Raw genomic sequence first — 18,649 nt, forward strand, 5'->3', positions numbered from 1 at the left:
CATGAACCTAGAAAAGAAAGAGGTTTTGGCTCCTCCAGTTTGGTGTACTGGTCACAACTGATTAAACAGGGGTGTCCAAACTTAAATTAAAATCAAATGGAAAATCTTTTCAAGGTATAATAAGACTGGTGCTGATTTCTCTGTCCTTGTCCCACAGCATTGGCCAAGGCTTGGCCTCTAGATATGGCCTATGCAGACTTACAAGGTACTGGTTAAGTTTCCCTGCCTCAACAAAGTAATCAACATCTTAAATGGAGGGACTGTAAAGGTAATATTGGATTGTTTAAGGCTTATATTCTTAATTATCTTCCTGTTACTCTTTGGGGAAGAGATATATTAGCTGAAATGGGTGTCCTATTATTCAGTCCCAACTCAGTGGTTACCTCTCAAATGTTGAATCAAAGTTTTGATCCTACTAAAGGATGAAGTAAAACAACAAGGCAGACTTCTTCCAATTGCTGCCTCCCACAAGTAGGACCACTAGGGGTAGGCTATAATGACTCCTTGCCTTTTCATTAGGGGCCTTAATCACCTCTCCCACCCAAAATACAGCTTCTGAAATCAACTGGTTTTCTGATGACCCTGCTTGGATCCATCAATGCCCCTTAATGGGAGAGAAGCTCCAAGCATCTCAAATATTAGTACAAGAACTGCTACAGACTACTCATATTGAACTTACTTTTAGTCCTTGGAATACTCCTATTTTTGTGATTAAGGAAAAATCTGGAAAATGGAGATTACTACAGGACCTTAGAGCAGTTAACAAAACCATGGAAGTTATGGGTCCTCTACAGTCTGGACTAGCATCACCTACTGCTAGTTCCTTTCTCTTATCATTTATTTATACTGGAACTAAAAGATTGTTTTTTCACAATACCTTTGCACTCTGAGGCTCATAAGCATTTTACTTTTAGTGTTCCTACAGTAAATTTTAAAGAGCCAAACGCTATTGCTGCAAAGTATTACCACAGGGAATGGCTAACAGCCCTATCTTGTGCCAAAATTTTGCAGATCAAATTGTTTACCCCATTCGTATAAAATATGCTAAGCCATAATTGTCCATTACATGGAAGATATCTTTTTTGTTTGTTTGTTTTTGTACCAGGGATTGAACCTAGGGTGCTTAATCACTGAGACATATCCCCAGCACTTTTTAATATTTTATTTAGAAACAGGATCTCACTGAATTGCTTAGGGCCTCTATACTTTTCTGAGGCTGGTTTGAAATCACGATCCTCTTGCCTCAGCCTCCCAAGCTGCTAGGATTTACAGGCATGCTCCACCATGCCAGGCTTACATGGATATACCTTAATTGCCCATGCAAAATTGCTTGTGTTCCAGGAAGTCTTTAGGGACTTATACACATGGGTTATATATTGCTCCAGAAAAGGTACAAGAGACTTATCCATTTCAATATCTTCGAAGTCTGATTGAAGAACACATAGTTCATCCCCCAAGGCTTCAAATAAGAAAAGACACCTTATATACTCTCATGACTTCCAAAAACTTCTGGGTGATATTAATTGGTTATGTCCTTCTTTAAAATTAGCTACATCAGAGTTGAGGCCTTTGTTGAACATCCTAAAAGGAGATCCATCTCCATCTTATCCTCAGCAATTTGCTCCAGAAGCTAAAACTGCACTGACTTTTGTAGAGTCTGCTCTTCAACCAGCCCAACTTACTAGGGGTGATCTAAATAGATCTATTCAAGTACTAATTTTTCCTACTACTCAAACTCCTATGGGAGTTCTTTGGTAGGAAACAGGAATTACAGAATGGTTTTACCTGCCATATTCTCCTTCTAAATCCTTAATGCCATTTCAAGATGTAGTTGCTCAACTAATTGCAAAAGCTCGATATTGGGTGCAGCAGCTCTTAGCTCTAGAGCCTTCCCTTATTGTAGTTCCTTTTACTATTACTGTACAACAAGATTGACTTTGACAAAATTCCAAAAGTTGGCAGTCTGCACTTGCTAATTTTTCTAGCCAAATAAATAGTCATTACTCTTCTAATGAATTTTTACAGTTTACTTCTATGACTACTTTTTTTTCTCCCTAAAATTGTTTGCACTAAATCAATTTCTCAGTTTTAATGGTTTTTACTGATGGGTCCAGCTAAGGGAGGGTCAGATTTTATAGCAAAGTGTCTAAAATACATCAGAAAAATTTCTCCTCTGAACATGTGCTGAAATACAAGCTATAATTTTTGCCCTGCAATACTTTTCATTAGGATTTATAAATATTTACAGAGACAGTGCTTATGCAGTAGGGACAACTCAAGTAATTGAAACAGTGACTATTAGACATATTAACTTTGAGGAATTATTTCAGCTTTTTAAATCTTTACAAATTATCATACAACAATGTTATCCTTTATTGGTTATATTCCAGCTCATTCAGGTCTTCCAAATGTTATAGATCATCTTGTTACATCAATAAAATGTGTATCACCTTATTCCTTAGCTCAAGCATCACAAGCCCAGTATCACCAAAATGCTGCCGGTTCGCACAAAAAAATTCATCTCCCTAGGGAACAGGCTTGTTCCCTATGTGGCTTGTTTAACTATGAGGCTCATAGTTAAACTATGCCCTCAATGTGTTATTCACCTTCCAGTCTTATCAATGGCAGAAATCCTTGGGACCTAAAACCAAATCATATTTGGCAGATGGATGTTACCCATCAATAAGAAGTTTGTAAGATGACAATGTATACGTGTGCCTACTGACACCTATTCTTGTTTTATTTTTCCTACAACATAAACAGGAGAAAGTCCTACACATGTCATTTGTCATTGGCTGTTTTTACAATCATGGACAAACCTCAGAAATTCAAAACTAAAAATGGTCCAGCTTATGCCAGTTCTTTTCAATGCTTTTGTGCTTCTTATCAAATTATTCTTAAGACAGGAATTCCATACAATGCTCAAGGGCAAACCATAGTAAAATATGCCAATAAAATGTTAAAAATTCAACTTCAAAAACAAAGCTGGGCATGGTAACACATGCCTGTAATCCCAGTGATTTGGGAGGCTGAGGCAGGAGGATCCTGAGTTCAAAGTCAGCCTCAGCAATTTAGCAAGGCCCTAAGCAACTCAGTGAGACCCTGTCTCAAAATAAAATACAAAATAGGGCTGGGAATGTGGCTCAGTGGTTGAGTGCCCCTGTGTTCAATCCCTGGTACCCCCCCCCCCCCCCCAAAAAAAAAAAAAGGTGGGGGAGAGATAGGTATTATCCCTCTCCACAGAATCAATTGCATCATGTTCTTTTTACTTTAAATTTCTTAAACTGTGATGAGGAGGGCTGCACTGCAGTTGAGAGATATCAAGTCTCTGGTTCAATTTGTTCAGCAAGAATGGTATGGTGGAGGGCTGAGGATATAGCCCAGTTGGTAGAGTGCTTGCCTGGCATGCATAAGGCCCTGGGTTCAATCCCCAGCACCACAAAAAAAAAAAAAAAAAAAAAAAAAAAGAATGGTATGGTGGAAAGATTTCTAGTCAGGAAAATGGAATGGGCCAGATCCAGTAATGATGTGGGAAGAAGTTATACCCGTATTTTTCCAGAAGGCGTTGAGAAGCTGATTTGGGTACGTGAGAAAGCAGTACGTCATCAACATGGATCCAACGGCCAGACTCCAACCCCAATTCAAAAGATTGAGGATTGCTCCAAGAACAGTGGTGCCTCAGCCACAGCTGCCCCAAAAATCTTAGAAGAAAAGTCAAGACAAATAAGCAACCAGCAAAAGGCACACTAAGCACAAATCCCCCAGCTTGGGGTCAGATCAAGAAGTTGATCAAATCTCAGAATGTGGTTGAGAATCAAGGGGCCCCTATGACACCAGCTACCATGTCTATGGCAATGTTGGCTATTATAGGTTGTCAGGTACGTATGGTAACAGGAGAAACTTATTGGGCCTATTTCCAGATCCTCCAGTAATTAATCCTGCTACTTGGGCTGGAGGATCTATCCTAGTGTTTATAAATTATTCTGCCATGGTGGAGGGTGTGTAAATCTGATTTTCATATTATTCCCTCTCATTGGTTTAATTATACTTATTCTGGATACAGTGCTGAGACTTCTATTTGTCTGTTCATCAAAAACTGGGTACTTACAAGTGTCCCAGGAGTATGAGATATCCTATGGTGGATAAACTGGTGTTGCCACCGTTTCCAGAATTTGGGATTTAAAAAAAAATGTATAAATTATTGTCAAAACAGGTTTTCCTAATTCCAGTAATAAGGATTCTGTCAAACACCCTTTGTTTCCTTACTGCTCTAATTCCACCACTTCTGCACTGGGAACTTTTCCTCATTGGCTAGATTATGCTAACCTCTTTTATCTCAACTATATTAAAAAGGTTTATAATAACAGCACCTACACCAAAGGTTTGTTTTAAGAGAAACAATATAAAACTTACAATTTCTGGCACATGGTAAGGTCTCCATGGATGTCTGCTGTTATTTTTTGCCTTCACTAGTAACACATAACTCACATTACTAGTCATTACTATGTACCAAACTCTGTTCTAAGTGCTGTCCGATGAAGCTAAATGATTTTCCAGACATGCAGCTAGGCAGTGGTACTGGTGGAATATGAACACAAAGGTTGGGCCCTTCAACCACCTCTTACTTGCATTATTTTCTAATTGTCCCTTTAAAACTCCTATGTGGCCACTCAGACTTCCAACTCCTCAGAATGCTTTTAGGGAAAGCTCCAAAACTGGTCTTGGCCAACTTCCTTAGGACTCTGTCCCACCAGCACCTTCCCTGTGAGCGCCAGTCCTACTGTAGGTTCTTTCAGATGCCTTTTTTTTGTTACTAGAGATTGAACCCAGGGGTACTTAATCACTAAGCCACATCCCCAGTTTTTTTTTTTTTTTTTTTTTTTTTTTTTTTTACTTTTTATTTTGAGACAGGGTCTTACTAAAGTTGCTTAGGGCTTCAAACTTTTAATCCTCCTGCCTCAGCCTCCGGAGTCGCCGGGATTACAGGCATAAACCATCACGATCGGCTCAGCTGCACTTTTCCCCCTTTTATTGTGATACTCTGCCGCTCCGCTTGCTCCCGCTGGGCCTTCAGGAATTCTCTCATCTTTCATCCCACCAAAGCCTTCCAAAGTTAGGTTTGCCTTCCTCAGGTCCTGCTGCAAGCACCTCGCACTTCCTCGCCACACTGACCACACTGCGTCATTTACTTGCCTGTGGCTACTTTGAGGTTGCGACTTCTTTTACTTTCCATGCGATGTGCGCATAACCAACACTGCAGAAAAGCTTCATCAGGCAACTGAAATAAAAAATTGGGCGCTATTCCAATTATTATTATTGTTCTGCGGTACTGGAAGTTAGGGGCGATCTGCCTCAGAGCTATGTCCCCAGCCCCTTTTTAAATTTTATTTTCAGACAGCGTCTCAAGTTTCCCCGGTTGGCCTCGAACTTGCGATCCTCCTGCCTCAGTCTCCCGAGTCCCTAGGATTACATCCGTGCATAAACGCGCCGGCGATTTTCCTTTATTTGTAACCTGCCCGTAATTACTGTGTTAACTTTTTTTTTTTTTTTTTTTTTGTTAGTTTCTTCCAAATTCGCGTGAGTTGAGCGTACCTACGTCGCCTGCTCCTTTACTAAAGAAACCTACGGAAGATCACTCTCACAGACGTGAAAAGTCGAAATCACAAAAACCCACAAGATGGCGCCTACCCCTCCGCAGCTGCGCGTCTCCACCCTCTCAGGGCGGAGGTTGACGTCATGTGATCCTCCCTTGCCTGGCCCCACCTCCGGTCGCAGTGCCTGACGGGAGGCGGAGAGCGAACGAGGGCGTCGGCCATTTTGTGTCTGTTTCCTGTGGGACGCGGTTGTGGCCGTTGGTTCGGAAAAGTGAGCGATTTATTTCCTCGTTTTTCCTGCTTCTTTTCTCCTCCCTTTAATTTGTCGGTAGGACGCAGCTATGGGTCGCAAGAAGAAGAAGCAGCTGAAGCCGTGGTGCTGATATCCTTTGTCGGTTTGAAGTCGAGGCCGAGCGGGGGTGCCGGTTCATGAGTACTGGGACCTGGAGGCCCGGATTTGGCGTGTGGCGGGGAGCGCCAGCGACGTAGGCCTCAGTGTGGGTGGCTTGGTGGCTGGGACTGATTCCGGAAGGTTTCTCGGAAGATGGGGACCCGAGGTTTAGAGGCTCTGTCAGGTGTAGGACTGGACTCGGTGACTCAGGAGGATCTCGTTTGGTGCTAATATTGGCCCACGGGGAGGCGGCCTGGACTCTCCACCAAGGGCAGTCTCTGTCCCCGAAGAACTCACACGTCGGTTGTTTTGGTAACGCTTCAACAAAGGGACTTTATTCCAGTGTAATATGCTAATTGTCTCCATGGAGGATTGGGAAGAGCTTCCGGAGTTTGTCTCCCACTTATTTAGTATAGTAGAATCAGTCCTTTAACAAAGGTTCAAGTTAGCTCTGGTTTTGCACACCACCTCCTCCGCCGCCCCCCCCCCCCCCCCCCCCCGGGTGTAGCAGAGAACTGGCTTCCGTATCTCACCCAGAGGCGCCTTGAATCCTAAGGAAGCATTCTCTTACGGGGTGGAGTTGATTGTAACTATTACCCAACTTTGGAGGACAAAAAAAAAAAAAAAAGCTTTCTCTTATTAGAAAGGAAAACTTACTAAAATGTGGTGTCTTTTTAATGCTTTTACCGGAAGCGTTAATTTTATGTTAAAGTTAGTCTCTTGTACTTAAAAAGGTGTGTTACAGAAATAAATTTACTCATTCTAGGTTAAAGTCGATTACGGGGTTTTTTAGTATGCTTATAGGAAAATCTTGAGTGGTAAGAATTCTCAGCATTGTAGACCTAACTCATCAGATTTAGTGTATTTAATACTTTCTCTGACACCATAAATTAGTACGAACTTGCAAGCAATTTTATGGATTGTTCATTGGAAATGCGTCATTATTATTCACCATGCAGTTAGGTGTTAGAATCGAAATATTGGTGAATTCTTAACATTTCGATTATTTTTATTTCCACTATAGCTAATGAATGAAATTCGTATAGAAGTGAATTTTAATTAATTTTTTGCCATAAACATGGGGACTTATTAATATGGGAACCTTTTTATATTCATTTGTAAATGCTGAAATATTGAACAAAAGTCAACATGCCATTTCTATTAAACAAGTATTTGGCAAAATTACTAAGATGAGCTGTGTTTATTTGGGGGTCGTGAAGAGTTGGGTTTCTAGGAAATTGGAAATAGACTACCTGGCATGTGTAATCCATATGGTGGTATAAATGTGAAAAACAAATTTTCTATAAAGTTCCATTTTGATTTTAACTGTTCTCATGTATTAATACTATTCCTGTGATAGTTCTTTCATTTTTTAATTAAAGAGATGGGATCCTACTTTATTGCCAGGTCTGACTCTAAACTCCTGGCCTTAAGTGATCTTCCTGGCTCAGCCTCCATGTAGCTGGGATTGTTGGCATCACTCAAAACTGTTTTGGTTGTGGCATTGTCATTATTGTGCTGTCTTTGTACCTTAATAATATTGATCAGGTATTGTAATAGAGATTTTGATGATGAGAAGATTCTTATACAACACCAAAAGGCAAAGCATTTTAAATGCCATATATGTCATAAGAAACTATACACAGGACCTGGCTTAGCTATTCATTGCATGCAGGTAAGGATTTTTCTTCTGCATTTAGTTTTTGTCCCCTAAAGTTGAATTTGTCCTTGGGAACTGTAGTTATTTTGTTTATTGCAATAAGATAACCAATTTGCTTAAAACAACTCAAATCTGTTCTTTTTCTATTTCTTTTTCTGTGGTGGTGGTGGTGGTGGTGGGCCTCATAGAAATTCAGCATATATATACTACCACTAAACTACATCCCCAGCCCCCCCCAGTCTGTTCTATAACCATCAAGAGGATAAAATGACTTTTTATGTTTAAAGAAAGTTGATATTTGATTATTAGTGATATCTTTCATTCTAGTTTTGATTGACAACAGTTAGGGATCAAAAAAGCCTGTTAAGTACCTGGGGTAGAGAATAAAGATCAGTGTTTTAAATTTTTGTGGACATTCTGACTGTGTGAATTAATATATAGTTAGTTGCCTCACTGGCATTGAAGGATTTATTTTGTTATAATTGATTGCTTGGGGCTAGGCTTATTCCACAGTTTATTTTGGGAACTCTTGGAATGGCAGTATTTCTAAGGTTTTTTTTTTTTTTTAGTCTTTTCACTATGAGGTAGCAAGAACTTTGAAATTTATGTCTTTATGATATTCGTTTCTTCTACTTTTGCTGGAGCTGCCTTTACTCTCTTCAGAGATGCCTGAATTTTTTGCTAAATAAGAGAAATATGGAATGGCAAATCCCTATGCCTTAGGAGCTACTATTGGTGGGGAGACAGGGCGACGTTGCCTCCCTCAGTTTAAGAATAAATGTATAAAAGGTTGGGGGTGTAACTTAGTGTAGAGTGCTTGCCTAGCAAGTACAAGGCACTATGTTAGGTTCCCAGCACTATAATAACCTTTTCAGTTTGGTAAGGTGAGGTGATGCCCACCTGTAATCCCTGCAACTCTGGAGGCTGAAACAGGACGGTTGCAGGTTTGAGGCCAGTGTTAGCAATTTAGCAGGACCCCTAGTAGCTTAGCAAGACCTTTTCTCAAAATTTAAAAAGAGCTAGTAAGGAAGCTCAGTGGTAGCGTGCCCCTGGTTTCAGTCTCCAGTACCATTTTCACTTCAGTGCTTTATTGTAATAGCAATTCAGTATCTATTTAAATTTAATTGAGAACCTGCTACATAATAGACTAGTGGCTGTTCACTGCCACAGCAATAGTTTCATGTAGCTATTTAACTATTTAGAATTAAGTAGAAATTTAAAATTCTCTTTTCAGGTCACTAGCACACATTTTCAGTGGTTAGTGGATAACTTGATAAGGTACATATGGTACATTGTTATGGAACAACACTGCTAGACATTGTTTTAGGTACTGGATATACAGCATTGAATAAAGGTCTGCCTTTGTGGAGTTTTTAGATTTATGTTGTGAAGGATTATAACCTCTAGTTTGCCTTAGGGTGATAAGTGATAGAGGATTTAGTGTAGTGAGGGCTGCAAGGTAGGAAGGAAAGGCCTGAATGAGAAGCTGACAGGTGAGAAGAGACCTGAAAGGAAGTAAGCAAGTTTCCAGGAAATAGGAGATAAAAGACCCTCCACATCAGAATTTTCCTAAACAGAAAGGGCAGCACTGTGTTAATTTTTTTCTTTCATTCTGAGTGAAATGGATTTGAATATCTATATAAGATGCTCTGTTTATTAGATACTAGGGATTGAACCCAGAGGCAGTTTACTGCTGAACCACATCCCCCAACCCTTTTTACTTATTTTGGCACAAGGTCTCACTAAGTTGCTTAGGGCCTCCCTAAGTTGCTGAGGCTGGTGGTCTTCCTGCCTCTTCCTCCTAAGTTGCTGTGATTACAGGTTTGTACCACTGCACCTGGCTGATATACTTTTTTTAAAGGGTCATTCCAGCTGGAGAGTTGGAAATAGATGCAGAGTTCACTAAGACTGGTTAGGGGATTTGAAATAATTTGACATGAATTGAATGGTGATAGGCCAAAATTTGATGATAGATTAGATGTGGGGATATAAGAAAAAGTGAGAAATTAAAGATGATCTTGAGGTGTTCTGAGTAGTATGAAAAATGACGTTCCATGTAGTGAGATGTAGAAAACAGCAGAAAGAATAGGATTAGGGAGTTGAGGGTACAGCTCAGTGGTAATAAAGTGCTTATGTAGCATCCTGAAGGCCCTAGGTTCATTCCCCAGCATCACTTGTCCCCCCCCCCCACTCACACACAAGAAGCATAGAAATGAAGACAACATTGTAGTTTTGTCATAATTTTGAGGTCTAGTGAATATCCAGTTGGAGATGTTACATAATCAGTTGGAAATATAAGAATGGAGTTTAGAGAAGTTGAATTGGAGATAGAAATTTGGGAGCATGCAGGATGGCTAGTGTAAGTCTTGATAATAGGTGTACTTTTCCTAGAGAGTATAAAATGGATTGAAAAGGGGCTGGGTGCTCTGTCCTGGACTCCCAACATTTAGAGATGAGGAGATTGAAAACCAGCCAGGCAGATAGATTGAAATGAAGGAAAACCAAGGGAATAATGCCCTGGAAGCCAGTGGAAGTGTTTCAGGGGGTGAGTTATTTAAGAGGTCAAATGCTGGTGGTGGTGAAATAATAAAAGAGAAAGATTCATCAGTGAAAATGGAGGTCATTAGTTAAGACCAAGGATGATTTCCTAGAATGAAGAGGATGAAAGCTTCATTGGAATACTTTGAAAACAGGAGAGGAAGTAGAGGCATTCTTTTTCTTTTTTTTTTTTAAAGGGATTGTGCAGTGGAGAAAAGAAATGGAATGAAAAACAAATTTAATGCTGTGGTGGGAATCAAACCCTGGAATTCACACAGGCTAGACCAGCACTCCACCCCTGAGTTATACCCCAACTTGTTAGTAACATTTTTTTTTTGACTCCGTGCTTTTATTTATGTGTTTTCGCAGCAATCTCTGCAGTAGTTACTGCAGTTAAATCATTCGTACTCTAGCTTTAGGATATTAGTAAGTTACATGGTTTATATCAGGTTCTCATCAATGCTTGCACCTGTTTTTAACCAAGGATAGATTTTTTTTTTTGCAAGGTCCTAAGAAATCTAATTCTGGCTATACTATAATGGGAGGATTTTGAAGCAAATCATTATTTTTTTCCTTCTTCTAGTATGTATTTATCATTGCTCCTGTTACCCAGAAATGTAGTGAAGATTAATGTGTGTGTGAATTGTGTGAATGTAATTGGGTTTCTGGGTGTTTTTTTTTTGTTTTTTGTTTTTTGTTTTTTGCTATGGGGATTGAACCCAAGAGAGCTTTACCAGTGAGTTATACCCTTGGCCCTTTTTATTTTTTATTTTGAGACAGAATATGGCTGAGGCTGGCCTTCAAACTTGTGATTCTCCTGTCTCCGTCTCTGGAGCCACTGAGATTATAGGCATGTGCCTCCGCATCTTGCATGATTGTATTTCTTTGAAGAACATGAATTGCTTTATTGCAATTAACAGGAATAGTATATATTTAAAAAAAAAAAACTTAGGAAACAGAATCATTAAGTCAGTAGTTTTTTTCTTGGATCTTTTAGTTGTAATACAAGGAACAGCTGTTAAAGATTAATCAGATACTAATATGATAATTTCTGAATTTGATTTGTGTGTCACATTTTAAAATCTATAAGTGAGATATGTCTAGGAGAATCCACTTATTTTTAGGTTTTTTTGTTTGTTTTTTTTTTTTTCACTTTGAGACAGGGTCTTGCTAAGTTACGTAGGGTCTCACTCTGTTGCTGAGATGGTCCTTGAACTTGTGGTCCTCCTGCCTTATACTCCTGAGTTGCTGGGATTACAGGTTACTGCACTGGGCTTTAACTTGTTTTTTTTTTTTTTTTTGTTTTTGTTTTTGTTTTTTTTTTTTTGTTTTTGTTTTTCCTTAAATGGACACAGACCTTCATTTTATGATTTATTTTTATGTGGTGCTGAAGATTGAACCCAGTGCCTCACATGTGCTAGGCAAGTGTTTTGCCACTTAGCCCCAGCCCTGGGCTTTAACTTTTTGTAATTACATTTCTGTTTTTACATTTAAGTGTCTTGAGAGAAAAGCAAAGCAGTATTACTTGGCAATCCCAATCATTAGCCTAAATCAGTTTGAGCATTCATCAGGATCACTTTGAGAACTGTTTGCTAAAACACAGAACACTGGTCCCACCCAAGAATTTCTGATGTTCCCATCTTTGGTAGAGCCTGAGAATTTGCATTTCTGTAATAGACTTCTGATTTAGGTGATAGTGTAGGCAAAATATTTTGATACTCACTAGCATAAGAAGGTGGCTTTGTTCTGTGTAGGGGTGGGCTGCTTAGTTATGGGTGGTACTAATTATAAATGTAAATTTTATTGTTTGCAACTATAAACCAGACTCTTTCAAATTTTTATTCTAATTTTGTTTTTCCTTTTTCTTTTTAAGTGGTGCTGGGGATTGAACCCAGGGCCTCCTACATGCTAGTCAAGTGCTGTACCTCTGAGCAGCATCCCTCTAATTTTTTTTTTTTTTTTTAATATTTTTAGTTGTAGATGACCACAATACCTTTATCTTATTTATTGTTATGTGGTGCTGAGGATCCAACCCAGTGCCTCACATGTGCTAAGCAAGCACTTTATCACTGAGCCACAACCCCAGCCCTCCTCCTAATTTTTAAAATATAAGACTGTTTCTGCTAGGGATGGAGCTCAGTGGTAGAACACTTGATGTAAAACCCCGAGTTCAATCCCCTACACCACATAAAAAAGAAAGTACTTTTCATAATAATTCAGACTTGAAACATCTTTGATTTGGGTAAAACTTTATTAGTAAGTAAGACAATTAAGATTATATGGTGTGAAAGAGTGCTTGTTTAGCATGCATGAGGCCCTGGGTTTGATCCCCAGCACTCGCCCTCAGAAGAAATATGTCAGACTTGAAAGATTATTTATGGAGATGTTATTATGTGTTAAACATTCTGACAATTGCTTTTTTATGTGTACTTTTGTTTAATCGTTAAAAAAAATGTAGAAATTAGCTACTGCTGTGTAGGTGAAGTAATTTGCCCAGTATCACAGAGCTGTTAAGTGGCAAAACTAGGAACAGAATTCAGATAGTCCTCACTATAGATCTATTTATTCATTTTACTAAGTGACCTTTTTTGAGTAATTTGAAATTATTTCTAATAAGATTTTTATGAGGTGCTTTTGTTTATCTACTGAAATTTTTGTTTTTAATGTTAGGTGCATAAAGAGACAATAGATGCTGTACCGAATGCAATACCTGGCAGAACAGACATAGAATTGGAAATATATGGTATGGAAGGTATTCCAGAAAAAGACATGGATGAAAGACGGCGACTTCTTGAACAGAAAACTCAGGGTAAAAACTATGAATCTATTTGAGTTCTGTTTTTTTCCCTTTACATTTTATGTTTAATGGTGGTGTTAGACTTGGAATTTGAAGCCATGCACTACCTATATGGTCAAGGTTGTTATTAATCTATTTAATCACCTGTTTTTTATTTTGAAGAGAAGTTTTTATTTTATGGAGAGGTCAGACCTCTTTGTTATAGTTTACTTTTTCGGGGGAGTGGGTATTGGGAATTGAACCCAGGAGTGCTTAATGTCAGAACCACATCCCCAGACCTTTTTCATATTTTATGTGGAGACAGGGTCTTGCTGAGTTTCTTAGGGCCTCGCTAAGTTGCTGAGGTTGGCTTTGAACTCATGATCCTCTTGCCTCAGCCTCCCTAGCTGCCACTGCACCCAGCTCATGGTTTACTCTTTATGATGGAATAGAAAGCTTTTTTCGGGTTTTATGTTTTGGTTGTACCTGGGGATTGAATGCTTTTATCATTGTGCTCCATTTCCCAGCACTTCTTATTTTTTATTTTGAGACGGTTTCACAAAGTTGCCAAGGTTGAACATGAACTTGGAATTCTCCTGCCTTAGTCTCCCAAGTTGTTCGCCTTACAGGTGTATGTCACTGCTCACAGTTAAAAAAAATTGTTGTGGGAGCAGGTACTGGGCTTGAACCCAGGGATGCTTAACCCCTGAGCCACACCTTCAACTCTTCTTATTTTGAGTCAGGGTCTACTGATTGAGGTTACCCTTGAACATGGGATCATCCTGCATCGAGATTACAGGTGTTTGTCACCGTGTCCAACTTAACTGTTTTATAACGTAACTTAAGTAAAACTTGGGGTAATCACTTTTACCTTTTATAGGATAGAGAATGAATGTTAATCCTGCATAATATAGAGTGAAGACAAATTTGAATAGTGGAAAATAGTAATTGAATTCTTTTGAGTGTCTTCTTTTTAGCTATCGGAAACACTAATTTAAATTTTCTTAGAGAGTCAAAAAAAGAAGCAACAAGATGATTCAGATGAATATGATGATGATGATTCTGCAGCCTCAACTTCATTTCAACCACAGCCTGTTCAACCTCAGCAAGGTTATATCCCCCCAATGGCTCAGCCAGGACTGCCACCAGTTCCAGGAGCACCAGGAATGCCTCCAGGTAGCACATGAGTTTTCATAAAATTTAACATTATTATGATTTTATTGATATGGTATAGAAGTTTTATTTCCTTCCCCTAACTCTTTAGTATTAATTGACGGGGGTTTTTTGTCGAAATTCTTCTTTATAGGCATACCTCCTCTAATGCCAGGTGTTCCTCCTCTGATGCCAGGAATGCCACCAGTTATGCCAGGCATGCCACCTGGGTAAGAAAACTTAATTGGCTTGTGGGCTTATGCCTAGTAATAATATGTTTCAGTTTGGGTATTACATGAATTAAATGTTATTTTACATTTTTGTTTTTAGACGGTATGGGCTCTGTAAGTCTTCAACTTTAATAAGGGGTCAGTCAATAAATTTAAGGTATGAATTTGCCTCTGAAGAGAGTAGATTTTTGGGTTTCAATGTGTAGGCAGCCATCTGCTTCAATTGCATTTGCTGTGTAATTAAAGTAGTTGGTTGTATATTTAAGTTCTGAGATTCAGAACTATCCTTGACACTTTGTAGTTGTGACAAGAAGCAAACTCTGTAAATGATTTATGTGTTGAAGCATCAAAAGCTAAGATGAATATGAGGTTCCATGCCCATCACTTTTACTTAAATATTGTTGGATGTGAGAGGTAAACAATACACTTTCCCACTGTATTTTGAAAATCACAGTTAGATTTTGATTTTGTCATACATTTTCACAGATTGCATCATCAGAGAAAATACACCCAGTCATTTTGCGGTGAAAACATGTAAGCATCTCATTCATAATGTAATTCAGGAAGTATAATCATAATGTCATTTTTTTGTGTGTGTTTAATGATATCTATTCAGTTGGCTTCAGAAATTTTCTAAACTTCCTCACTAGAACTTAAATTTGCAAGGTGTTTGACACAGGTCTCTTAAAAAGAGGGAATTAAAACATCTCTGAGGAAATAAGTCCAGTAAATATTAGCATTTTATAATGTGTAGCTGTTTTCCCCAAACTGCTAAAATTAATGGGACCTGGTAATGAGTTTGTATTTAAGAAAGAATATATATTCTGACAAATCTTTGTACATTAATGTTCAAATATGATTGAATTTTCTTTGTTAGAAATTATAGAAGTTAAAACTTCTGATATGAGTCCTAAATTGTGTAACTGGGGTTGTTGCTCAGTAGTACAGTAGGTGCTTAGCATATGTGAGACCCTGAGTTCAGTCCTCAGCCCCAAAAAAACCTCCAAAATAATAACTAAATCAGATTGAAAAACTTGTAATCTTTTTAAATGAATTGCACATTGATATTTGAAGGTGAACTGTTTTAAGGGAAAGAGAATACAGATTTTATTTGTAACTCATGGTTTAATTTTAGGTAACTTGCAAATAAAAATTAGACAATCTGAGTTTGCTTTTGACAATATTAATTTTGATAGTAGGGTTTTCTTGCCCCTCCAAAACAAAAATTCCTTATAGTATACATTAAATATTTTCCTTTTAGAAAATATGACAACTCAAAAATAGAAATATTTTATTTATTCCGTGAGGATATTTTCAAGTGGAATAAAAGGTGATTTTGCTTTCCAGTTATCATATTTTAGATGAGGCCTCCTGTACATATTAAATAGAATATTTTTTCTCAGTAACTGAATGTTTTGTTAACAAAGACTGGTTTTTCCCCCTAAAGTTAAATCCAAGAACTTGCTGGTTTTTTTAGGCTTTATTTTGATAGGGCTGTTGTAGTGCACAGTTGGTTCTTTTAGCTTTATTGATTTCAGTATTAAAGGGCAAATTCAAGTCTTTAGCCAAAATATTTTTGTATGGTTTAGCCAAAATATTTTGGATTTGGCCATAATATTTTTTTTATGGTTTATACTGTTAATTAATTTTGGTTGTTTTTTGAAATTTGCTTTCTAACAGAATGATGCCAATGGGTGGAATGATGCCACCTGGACCAGGAATACCCCCTCTGATGCCTGGTATGCCACCAGGTATGACATATTTTATAATATCCTTTTTATATATGATTAGTATGCTTTATTCTTAAGTTTCTTGTATAGTAGACTTAATAGGAAATAGTTCCACACACTTTATGCTCTCTGGTATTTGTAGTAATTTAAGGGAATACAGAAAAATAAGTGTTTGTTCATGGGTTGGGATTGAAGCTCAGTGGTAGACCACTTGCCTAGCACTGGGTTTGATCCTCAGCACCATATAAAAATAAATAAAAGATATTGTGTCCATCTACAACTAAAAAAATATATAAAAAGTAATTGTTTACTAGCAGAAAGTCGGTAAAAGTTACACTACTGAAGTTCAAGGAATGTATTAGCAATGGGTTTTAGGAAAAGTAGGGTGTTCAAAGGAATAACATTTTTATGGGTCATGATAGTGTATGGTTTATGGAAATTTTTACTGTCATTTGCATTAAAAGTTTCAGAGTTCAAGGAACATTTAAAATGTTGTAAATTGAAAGAATTCTGATGACTGAAATAATTTGATATATATTTGAATACATATGCTAAACAAGTTATATCAGTAAGCTTAATTATTGTTTTGACCATATGCAGGTTCTAGTATTTTCTTTTGTTGTTATACTGGGCATTGAACCTAGGGGCGCTTAATTACTGAACTGTTAGAGCTTTTTTTTTTTAAATATGTACTCACTCACTGTTTAACCTTTTTTTTTTTTTTTTAAATGTGGTACTGAGGATGAACCCAGTGCCTCACACTTGCTGGGCAAGTACTCTACTGCTGAGTTACAAGAATAAATCCTGTTATTCCCCTTCCAGTCCCCCATATTTTTCTATTGGTGCATTCATAAGGGTGGAATTTACTGTTACATATTTGTACTTGCACACGATGACCTTTTTTAGTATTTTGAGAATGGGGTCTTGCTACATTTCTGAGGCTTTGCTTCTAATTTCTGATCTCTTGCCTCAGCCTTCCAAGTTGCTGGGATTACCACCATGCCTTGGACGTTAAGAGTTGTTTGGCAATTAGTAACTTTCTAGTGTAGAAACTTTTTTTTTTTTTTTTTTTACATTTTTTTAGTTATAGATGGACCCAATACCTTTATTTTATTTACATGGTATTGAGGATCAAACCCAGTGCCTCACACGTGCTACGTGAACACTCTACCACTGAGCCACAACCCCAGCCCTAGAAACATTTTTGAACTAAATGTTTCATTGATTGACCCCCTCCCCCCATCATTTCTTCTTCAGGTATGCCCCCCCCTGTTCCACGTCCTGGAATTCCTCCAATGACTCAAGCACAGGCTGTGTCAGCACCAGGTATTCTTAATAGACCACCTGCACCAACAGCAACAGTACCTGCTCCACAGCCTCCAGTTACTAAGCCTCTTTTCCCCAGTGCTGGACAGGTAAGGTGAAATTACTGGAAAAAAGTGCTCTTATATTTAAAGGTAAAATGTAGTTGTTTACAGAAAACTTTGAAATTGTCATAGGTTAAAATTTTAAATAAAATTTTAATATAATGAAATATACTAAAAAGTGGCCTATTCCTTTTCCATGTTTACACTCCTTGACTTCTCCACTCATAAAATATTGAATGAAATCTGGGTAGGTTTTTGTTTTCTTTTAATTCTTACCTATAGTTAGAAATCAAAATTGATCAGTATGAGGTGGTGCACACCTGTAATCCCAGCCGATTGGGAGGCTGAGGCAGGAAGATCTCAGCCTTAGCAACTTAGCAAGGCCCTGAGTAACTCGAGACCCTGTCTCTAAATAAAACATTTATTTAAAAGAAGGAAAGAAAGCAAGCAAGCCTGGGGATATGGCTCCAGTGTCCCTGGGTTCAATACCTGCCCCCCCCCCCCAAAAAAAAAAAAAAAGAAAGAAAAAAGGAATTAAAATTGAATTTCTGGATATTTCAATACATGATACCATTTAGCGGTCCTCTTTTCCCTTTTGAATAGTGAGTAGAATGAGGCCAAAGATGAAAAGTCATTAAGACCTTAGGAGCTTTTTTTTGGACGACTCTCAATGAACTTTGATAAATTACAATGCTGCCATCTTTCTCTACAACATAAGTGAGAGATACTTCTGTTATATGCAATATGCATATAATAGTTGGGATCTTTGCTTTTTTTCAATTTCATTCAGAACTAAGCACATATTTAAGATCAGGATGTAGGTTTATGACTTTCTTTTTTAAGGTTTTCTCTTTGATGTTTTATCAGATTTTTTTCCTGTTTGTGGGTGCTAAAAGTATTAATGTATTCTTTAAGCCTATTATATTTTATGGTGGGTGGTGATTTTGTTTATTGAGAATGCGAAAGTTCTAAGAATGTTTTGTAGAGGCATTGGTGAGAATTGATGTGTCCACAATAATGCTTTTTCTCAGTTTAAGGTATCAGTTCTTGGAATATCTCAATGGAAAACATTAGTTTTGTAAAAGAAACTGGTTAACTAGATTTATTGGTGTCAATTTTTTTTTGAGGCTCCTTTCACTTTGTTTATTGTAAATGCATTGACTGCCTGCCTCTTAAATAAATGACATTTGATTGCATTAAATTTTGCAATT

The 18,649-nt window shown here is 37.9% G+C and overlaps 1 protein-coding gene across 13 annotated transcripts in view; it reads left to right on the forward strand.

The window, feature by feature from the left end:
* The first annotated feature begins 5,818 nt into the window (after nucleotides 1-5,818).
* The window catches only part of ZNF207 (zinc finger protein 207), a 66,159-nt gene continuing 53,328 nt past the window's right edge, over nucleotides 5,819-18,649 (forward strand). For 10 of the 13 annotated variants that reach the window (XR_013762312.1, XR_013762313.1, XR_013762314.1 and 7 more), the window contains exons 1-8: nucleotides 5,819-5,975; nucleotides 7,533-7,660; nucleotides 12,854-12,992; nucleotides 13,968-14,135; nucleotides 14,266-14,341; nucleotides 14,828-14,875; nucleotides 16,022-16,092; nucleotides 17,329-17,486. Coding sequence is in view for 4 of the 13 variants with exons in the window: in XM_079130471.1 (XP_078986597.1) it covers nucleotides 5,936-5,975; nucleotides 7,533-7,660; nucleotides 12,854-12,992; nucleotides 13,968-14,135; nucleotides 14,266-14,341; nucleotides 14,828-14,875; nucleotides 16,022-16,092; nucleotides 17,329-17,486 (828 nt within the window). In the remaining 9 variants the exon portion in view is untranslated. The remainder of the gene's footprint in view (nucleotides 5,976-7,532; nucleotides 7,661-12,853; nucleotides 12,993-13,967; nucleotides 14,136-14,265; nucleotides 14,342-14,827; nucleotides 14,876-16,021; nucleotides 16,093-17,328; nucleotides 17,487-18,649) is intronic. The other 3 variants (XM_079130473.1, XM_079130472.1, XM_079130474.1) reach the window with 3 other exon arrangements.

This window comes from Sciurus vulgaris (assembly GCF_902686455.1).
Source record: "Sciurus vulgaris genome assembly, chromosome: 3".
Classification (NCBI taxonomy): domain Eukaryota; kingdom Metazoa; phylum Chordata; class Mammalia; order Rodentia; family Sciuridae; genus Sciurus; species Sciurus vulgaris.